Below are 9,638 nucleotides of genomic sequence, written 5' to 3' on the forward strand. Positions count from 1 at the left end.
GCTCCGCACTGTGATCCTAAACTTCGTTCTCTCTTATCCTTTTGGAAACCCCCAGATTAGGAGGGGGGGGGGGGGGGAGGTGTGACATCACACACAGGAGAGCAGACTCCGCCCACTTTACTGCAGCTGTAATGTGAGCTAGTTCTACAGTGGGATCTCTGTAGGATTTCAGCAGCTGCTCCCCCTAGTGTTTAAGAGTGGAAAATATCAAACTTAATTTTTTTTTTATATTTTTCTCAATTAAAAACAAATAATAATATTTAAACATTAAATACTTTATATTTTTTTAGTTATTGAAAAAAAAGATTTTTGATGACACCTTCCCTTTAAACCAAGTTACTGTTATATCAAAGTGAATTTTCCCATAGGAAATAATTGAAAACGCAGACAATGCGTTCCACAGCCCAAAAATATTTACTGTATTTACACAAATTTATTGCAGTAATACAATATAATGTACTGTATTCATCTAAAATTATTAGAGTATATTAATACAAAATACTGCACAGTAAAAAACAAAAACAAATTAAACTGCAGTTTAGCTTCCAATAGACTTGTTGGTGTGCGGGAGGTACAGTATAAGTAATGTGCTGTACTGGTTAGCAGAAAAAAAGTACAACACTGTATACACAAATGCAAATTGATAGATATGCTATATACAATGTTATACTGTATATACTACATATGTACAAAAATTTACCTCCAGAGCGGGTCAGAGTGTGATGAAAGGACAGAACCGGACGTGTGCACGGTAAGGATTTGCTCTTACTGGAAAGCATTGCTCTTAAACCAAGTTACACATTTTTAGCAAAATTTCCTTGTCTTGCAAAACGCTCTCAAACCAAGTTACTCTTAATCCAAGGTTCCTCTATAATATATATATTATACACACACACAGCGAGTAATATATATATACTATATTATATATATATATACACACTATATTATATATATATATACACACTATATTATATTATATATATACACTATATTATAATATATATATATAAAATCTATATATCTATATATAATATATAGAGAGAGAGAGCAAATATATATATATATATATATCAGGATCAAACTGGCCCACTGGAGCACCGGGGAATCCCCTGGTAGACCCCGGATCCTCAGTGGGCCCCCATGCCTTATATAGAGCGGCGCAGCTGTACAGGGCCATGGGGTCATCTGTTTCTCAGGACCAGCGTTATGTGCGGGCAGACTGGGCAGCTGATCCGGGGTCCCCACACTCTAAGGCCCCCCAGTATTTTAATCATAAACTGCAGCAATTGTACAGAATGACCTTAAATGACATCACAGTCATGTGAATCTCCAAAGGTCCTGCACTGCGCGATCCAGGCCTGTACATATGAGGTGCACAGGTCCTGGACACAGCGCCTCTATTCAAATGTAGCGCACGTCATGAAGACGCGCATACATTTGAACAGTGCGGCCGCGACAGGACTGAGGCAGAGGAGCTCCATAGCCCCGCACCGACATGCAGTGGCCGTCATCACACTGCCGCCGGGGCCGCGGATGCAGAGAAGAGGTACGCGCTCCACTAGGAGCTGAAGAGGACATAGCATGATTTGAGATCAGGGGGCCTGGTGGGGGAGGGGCGATATTACTTTACAAGTGACATTATGGGGCGGCGGGGGACTTTATGTGGTAATGTGGCGCACTATGGAACAAATAGGGACATTATGAAGTATATTGGGACATTACAGGTTAGTGAGGGACATTATACAGCAAATTGGTACATTGTGGGGCATTGGGTATATTATGGGGAAATGTGGGACATTATGGAGCAATGGAGGAAATTATCAAGCAAATTGGGACATCATGGGGGACATTGTGGGGAAATGAGGGTCATTATGAGGCAATAGGAAGGAGATTGTGAAATGCAACTTAGTATAATGAGGAGCGGGAGGGGGGGGGGGGGCTTAATGTGGAGATTATGGGAAAGATATTATAGAAAGGGCAAGTTTTTGGGGACATTATGGAAAGGGGCTCTTTGTGGAGAGATTTTGGAGAGGAGCAGTGTGTGGAGGGATATTTTGTGCAGGAGGTAATTAACAGCCCAGGAAGAAGTGATGACGGTCAGCGCTGGAGGAAGAGGAAAAAGCGATCAATAACTTTAGTTAGAGACGTCACTGGTAAGCCAGTTTATTACATGTACACTCACTATACACAGAGCTCCTGTGTAGAATGTCACTGATGATCGCTGTATTATCTGTACGCTGACACTATATACAGAGCTCCTTTGTATAATGTCACTGGTGATAATATTAGTGTTATTAGTATGGTGGTTTGTGTTCATAATCATTATTGTAGTATTGTTTGTCACTGTGTGGTAGTAATATGTTGTCTGGTCATGGTTTGGTGGTATTTGTCTCTTGTATGTGGTATTATTTGGTCTGGTCATAGTGTCACGGTATTTCTCCCTTGTATGTGGTAATATATTTGGTTACCATTAGAGTTGAGCGGATTGCTAATAATCCGGGTCCGGCAGATCAAACCCGGAAGTCCGAGATCCGATCCGGAATCCGGGCCGAGAGCTGTCAATGAGGAGCGGAATCCGGGCCGAGAGCTGTCAATGAGGAGCGGAATCCGGGCCGAGAGCTGTCAATGAGGAGCGGAATCCGGGCCGAGAGCTGTCAATGAGGAGCGGAATCCGGGCCGAGAGCTGTCAATGAGGAGCGGAATCCGGGCCGAGAGCTGTCAATGAGGAGCGGAATCCGGGCCGAGAGCTGTCAATGAGGAGCGGAATCCGGGCCGAGAGCTGTCAATGAGGAGCGGAATCCGGGCCGAGAGCTGTCAATGAGGAGCGGAATCCGGGCCGAGAGCTGTCAATGAGGAGCGGAATCCGGGCCGAGAGCTGTCAATGAGGAGCGGAATCCGGGCCGAGAGCTGTCAATGAGGAGCGGAATCCGGGCCGAGAGCTGTCAATGAGGAGCGGAATCCGGGCCGAGAGCTGTCAATGAGGAGCGGAATCCGGGCCGAGAGCTGTCAATGAGGAGCGGAATCCGGGCCGAGAGCTGTCAATGAGGAGCGGAATCCGGGCCGAGAGCTGTCAATGAGGAGCGGAATCCGGGCCGAGAGCTGTCAATGAGGAGCGGAATCCGGGCCGAGAGCTGTCAATGAGGAGCGGAATCCGGGCCGAGAGCTGTCAATGAGGAGCGGAATCCGGGCCGAGAGCTGTCAATGAGGAGCGGAATCCGGGCCGAGAGATGTCAATGAGGAGCGGAATCCGGGCCGAGAGCTGTCAATGAGGAGCGGAATCCGGGCCGAGAGCTGTCAATGAGGAGCGGAATCCGGGCCGAGAGCTGTCAATGAGGAGCGGAATCCGGGACGAGATATGTCAATGAGGAGCGGAATCCGGGACGAGAGATGTCAATGAGGAGCGGAATCCGGGCCGAGAGCTGTCAATGAGGAGCGGAATCCGGGACGAGATATGTCAATGAGGAGCGGAATCCGGGACGAGATATGTCAATGAGGAGCGGAATCCGGGACGAGAGATGTCAATGAGGAGCGGAATCCGGGACGAGAGATGTCAATGAGGAGCGGAATCCGGGACGAGAGATGTCAATGAGGAGCGGAATCCGGGACGAGAGATGTCAATGAGGAGCGGAATCCGGGATGAGAGATAGAGATAGAAAAAAGAAAAAAAAAAAAAAAGAAGAAAAACCAAAAAAATTGCCAAATCCGGATCGTGCACCCGGAATCCCGCGTCCGGGTCGGACTCGGATCTGCCGCTGAAACCGCGCGGATCCGGATTTTTCAGGTCCGAGTCCGCTCAACATTAGTTACCATGTGGTTTAATTATAGTGTGGCGGTATTTCTCCCTTGTATGTGGTTGTATTCAGTCATTATGGGGTAGTAATATGTGGTCTGGTCACGGTGTGCCGGTATTTCTCTCTTGTATGTGGCTGTATTTGGTCACTGTTTGGTGGTAATATGTGGTCTGGTCACGGTGTGCCGGTATTTCTCCCTTGTATGTGGTATTATTGGTCTTGGTATAGTGGACTGTGTTGTGTATGGTTGTTACTTTTTTTGACTATCTATAAAAGGGGGAGATTATTTCTAGTAGAGATTAAATACTTCAATGTTTAACCCCTCTCTGTCCTGTGATTATTGCACTGTATTAAATATACACTTACAGAGGTTCTCCGCTGAAGACAAGTAATCACCTTTTCTAAGGCCACGTGCACTCGTTGAGTATTTGGGCAGTATTTTACCTCAGTATTTGTAGCCAAAACCAGGAGCAGTAAAATCAGAGGAAAAGTATCATAGAAATACGGGCACAACGTCTAGATTTTTCACCCACTCCTGATTTTGCCTACAAATACTGATGTAATATAATTACGAAATACTGAAAGTGTGAACGTGGCCTAAGGATAACTGATAACTTATTCATCAGTGAGGGTCTGATTGCTGAGAAAGTCCCCATTGGAGCTCATGTTCTACCCGACCCCTGATTCATTCATTCATTCATTCCGTCAGTGGCTGCGAGCACTGTTCTCTGCTTTTTCTGGCTGCTCCACAGAGGATGAATGGAGCTGCGGTCACACATCCCACCCCACAGAGGATGAATGGAGCTGCGGTCACACACCCCACCCCACAGAGGATGAATGGAGCTGCGGTCACACACCCCACAGAGGATGAATGGAGCTGCGGTCACACACCCCACAGAGGATGAATGGAGCTGCGGTCACACATCCCACCCCACAGAGGATGAATGGAGCTGCGGTCACACACCCCACCCCACAGAGGATGAATGGAGCTGCGGTCACACACCCCACAGAGGATGAATGGAGCTGCGGTCACACACCCCACAGAGGATGAATGGAGCTGCGGTCACACATCCCACCCCACAGAGGATGAATGGAGCTGCGGTCACACATCCCACCCCACAGAGGATGAATGGAGCTGCGGTCACACATCCCACCCCACAGAGGATCAATGGAGCTGCGGTCACACATCCCACCCCACAGAGGATCAATGGAGCTGCGGTCACACACCCCACCCCACAGAGGATGAATGGAGCTGCGGTCACACACCCCACCCCACAGAGGATGAATGGAGCTGCGGTCACACATCCCACCCCACAGAGGATCAATGGAGCTGCGGTCACACACCCCACCCCACAGAGGATGAATGGAGCTGCGGTCACACACCCCACCCCACAGAGGATGAATGGAGCTGCGGTCACACACCCCACCTGCCGCTGCATTGTATAATGGGGATAAAAGGTCCTCATTCTTCTGATCAATGCGCTACTGGTCGGATTCCACTGATCAATAAGTGATCCCCTCCCTAACCTGTGGATTCTGTGGATCGGTGATAATCACACACCTACATCATTCCGCCCTTCCTTGTACATTTCTCAGTGCCCCGTCTGGTGACCTCGGGACGTGTCACCGGATCCCGCACTGTGTGGATAATAAATCCGCCATCATTTATTATGTATCAGACGCTTGGCTACAAGGAGAGGTGAGAACGGCGGATCCTGGTGATGTTCTGGGCTGTGAAAGCCGAGACGTCCGAGCGATGACGCTGGGAAAGTGCTGTGTGCATGGAGCACAGAGGAAGAAGAAACACCGAAACCCAGAACCCCTATTATCCTCCACAGTCATCTATAAACACAGAGACCCAGAATCCCCATTATCCTCCCCGGATCAGGGCGTTCCGCAAACCTCTATAAGCCTTGAGACATAGAACCCCCATTATTCTCCCAATATCGGGGCGCTCCGCATTCATGTATAGGACCTCTGTTCAAAGTTTTATCTGCTTTTGGGGAGCAGGTAACTGTCCCAGAGGTGGCCGCCCTGCACGGATACTGGGGACGGAAGGTCAGACAGAACCGCGGAATGTTGGCGCTCGGAGCGTTCCAGGACGGAGCCGCGGAATGTTGGCGCTCGGAGCGTTCCAGGACGGAGCCGCGGAATGTTGGCGCTCGGAGCGTTCCAGGACGGAGCCGCGGAGTGTTGGCGCTCGGAGCGTTCCAGGACGGAGCCGCGGAATGTTGGCGCTCGGAGCGTTCCAGGACGGAGCCGCGGAATGTTGGCGCTCGGAGCGTTCCAGGACGGAGCCGCGGAATGTTGGCGCTCGGAGCGTTCCAGGACGAAGCCGCGGAATGTTGGCGCTCCGAGCGTTCCAGGACGGAGCCGCGGAATGTTGGCGCTCGGAGCGTTCCAGGACGGAGCCGCGGAATGTTGGCGCTCGGAGCGTTCCAGGACGGAGCCGCGGAATGTTGGCGCTCGGAGCGTTCCAGGACGAAGCCGCGGAATGTTGGCGCTCCGAGCGTTCCAGGACGGAGCCGCGGAATGTTGGCGCTCGGAGCGTTCCAGGACGGAGCCGCGGAATGTTGGCGCTCGGAGCGTTCCAGGACGGAGCCGCGGAATGTTGGCGCTCGGAGCGTTCCAGGACGGAGCAGCGGAATGTTGGCGCTCGGAGCGTTCCAGGACGGAGCCGCGGAATGTTGGCGCTCGGAGCGTTCCAGGACGGAGCCGCGGAATGTTGGCGCTCGGAGCGTTCCAGGACGGAGCCGCGGAATGTTGGCGCTCGGAGCGTTCCAGGACACAGCCGCGGAATGTTGGCGCTCGGAGCGTTCCAGGACGGAGCCGCGGAATGTTGGCGCTCAGAGCGTTCCAGGACGGAGCCGCGGAATGTTGGCGCTCGGAGCGTTCCAGGACGGAGCCGCGGAATGTTGGCGCTCGGAGCGTTCCAGGACGGAGCCGCGGAATGTTGGCGCTCGGAGCGTTCCAGGACGGAGCCGCGGAATGTTGGCGCTCGGAGCGTTCCAGGACGGAGCCGCGGAATGTTGGCGCTCGGAGCGTTCCAGGACGGAGCCGCGGAATGTTGGCGCTCGGAGCGTTCCAGGACGGAGCCGCGGAATGTTGGCGCTCGGAGCGTTCCAGGACGGAGCCGCGGAATGTTGGCGCTCGGAGCGTTCCAGGACGGAGCCGCGGAATGTTGGCGCTCGGAGCGTTCCAGGACGGAGCCGCGGAATGTTGGCGCTCGGAGCGTTCCAGGACGGAGCCGCGGAATGTTGGCGCTCGGAGCGTTCCAGGACGGAGCCGCGGAATGTTGGCGCTCGGAGCGTTCCAGGACGGAGCCGCGGAATGTTGGCGCTCGGAGCGTTCCAGGACGGAGCCGCGGAATGTTGGCGCTCGGAGCGTTCCAGGACGGAGCCGCGGAATGTTGGCGCTCGGAGCGTTCCAGGACGGAGCCGCGGAATGTTGGCGCTCGGAGCGTTCCAGGACGGAGCCGCGGAATGTTGGCGCTCGGAGCGTTCCAGGACGGAGCCGCGGAATGTTGGCGCTCGGAGCGTTCCAGGACGGAGCCGCGGAATGTTGGCGCTCGGAGCGTTCCAGGACGGAGCCGCGGAATGTTGGCGCTCGGAGCGTTCCAGGACGGAGCCGCGGAATGTTGGCGCTCGGAGCGTTCCAGGACGGAGCCGCGGAATGTTGGCGCTCGGAGCGTTCCAGGACGGAGCCGCGGAATGTTGGCGCTCGGAGCGTTCCAGGACGGAGCCGCGGAATGTTGGCGCTCGGAGCGTTCCAGGACGGAGCCGCGGAATGTTGGCGCTCGGAGCGTTCCAGGACACAGCCGCGGAATGTTGGCGCTCGGAGCGTTCCAGGACACAGCCGCGGAATGTTGGCGCTCGGAGCGTTCCAGGACACAGCCGCGGAATGTTGGCGCTCGGAGCGTTCCAGGACGGAGCCGCGGAATGTTGGCGCTCAGAGCGTTCCAGGACGGAGCCGCGGAATGTTGGCGCTCGGAGCGTTCCATTGGGACCTCTAGAACCTTTTAATGGACTTGCTGTCAGTGAATAGAATCCTACTGATGGGCTAAATGACGATCCTGTATGCTGCACCGACACACTGCACCGACACACTGCACCGACAGAACACAGGGGCAGAACTGTGACTCTATGGTGTCAGGGACCCCCCGACTACAGACAGGACCCCTTTATTTAGAGGGATATTTCATACAAAACTGAAAAGTGAAAGTCAATGCTAAGTGATGCACTCACCCGCAGCCCGCTCTGCCACGTACAGCACCAGAGACACCGCCGCGAAGCAACCGATCCCCCCGGCGGCCGCCATCCTGCTCCCGCCGGGCCCCGACACCGGGATCCGTATTTACCGCTTTCCCGCTATCCCGCCACTCACCGTGTTGACTCCGCCCACATTGCTTAATCAATCACCATACTGACCACGCCCCTTTGATGCGACTCTATACGCGCGTAACGTCAATCTGAAAGCTAACCCCGCCTTTTTTTGTAAAACACATTTAAAACCACGCCTCCTCTTCGTAATATTTAATGTTCAATCCCGCCCCCCCAAATACACTCCCCGCCCATCAGCTGTAGAACCCGCCAATCATTCCTCTTAGTCCGTTGATCACGCCCCTCAGCTTTAGCTCTCGCCTCTATCCATCAGTCATTTACTAACTCCGCCTTTGATTACGTCACTGACAGATAACACCCACAATGTTTTTTCTAGCCACACTGCGAAGGACAAATGTGATCATGTGACAAAGCTCAGAACGCCCCTTAACCTGATGTGTCCAATGACTTCAGAGCAAAAAGGAGTCAGGCTCCTCCCATTACTCCCAGAGCAACCAATCCGTGCGAAAGGCTCTTGCGGCGGCCATCTTTCTCCTCTCACAGTTTTTTTTTCTTGGATGCACGAGTGATTCAGGCTCCTCCCATTACACCCAGACCAACCAATCCGTGCACTATGCTCCGGCGGCCATCTTTCTCCTCTCACAGTTTTTTTCTTGGATTGCGCAAGTGATTCAGGCTCCTCCCATTACACCCAGGCCAACCAATCCGTGCACTATGCGCCGGCGGCCATCTTTCTCCTCTCATAGTTTGTTGGATCACGCTTGGGACGGGTGTATTATATGGGAAGATGAAGGATGGACTGTATAACTGAGAATGGGGAAGGCGGGCGGGCATTGTACAGGAAATATACGGGATGTGTGAGGACGTGGCCGGTATTGCACAGCCCAACCCAAGCCCCTGTCACCATAGAGCAGCACATCTGTGCATTCCACATCCCATCACTTATATGTAGCCGAAGCTCATGCAGCCATCACAGGGTCGGACCCGCCCACCGGAGGACTGGAGAATCCTCCGGTGGACTCAGACACTGCCACCTGCTGGCACTGCATAGATATGAGTAATGTGTTCATGACCCTCCCAGGTTGTCTAACTCTGGGCACAGTGATGACTGAAGCCATCAAGACGGCACAGCTTTCTATACCTCCCCATTAGTGAGCGGCATCTGCAGCAGACGATCCTGTCAGCAGGGTCACACACTGCTCGCCCATGTTGACCCCACATAAGGATACCGGCACCATCAGGTCCCACTGCATAAAAGCTTGTGCTGGAAGAATATGTTGCCAACTTGTTCACCGCAGGTCTAGAAAACGTGATGCTGTCTTTAAAAATCATGGCAGCCATACAAAATACTCAATGTCTCTTGCTGTGGGGTGTACTTACTTATAATTGCTTCAACTAACCTGGGTAAAACAAAAAATGTCATGAAAGTTATATTAATAATCTCACTGGCATGTTATGGGTTAATAAATGTTCTAGGATCTCAAAATTCTGGAAATTGTTCTTGTGG

At 52.5% G+C, this 9,638-nt stretch overlaps 1 protein-coding gene across 1 annotated transcript in view; it reads right to left on the minus strand.

The window, feature by feature from the left end:
* The window catches only part of XKR5 (XK related 5), a 28,709-nt gene extending 20,550 nt beyond the window's left edge, over positions 1 to 8,159 (minus strand). The window contains exon 1 of the mRNA XM_075341242.1: positions 8,036 to 8,159. Coding sequence (XP_075197357.1) covers positions 8,036 to 8,108 — 73 coding nt within the window. The 5' untranslated portion in view covers positions 8,109 to 8,159. The remainder of the gene's footprint in view (positions 1 to 8,035) is intronic.
* Positions 8,160 to 9,638: the final 1,479 nt, after the last annotated feature.

Source organism: Anomaloglossus baeobatrachus, chromosome 3 (assembly GCF_048569485.1).
Source record: "Anomaloglossus baeobatrachus isolate aAnoBae1 chromosome 3, aAnoBae1.hap1, whole genome shotgun sequence".
Classification (NCBI taxonomy): domain Eukaryota; kingdom Metazoa; phylum Chordata; class Amphibia; order Anura; family Aromobatidae; genus Anomaloglossus; species Anomaloglossus baeobatrachus.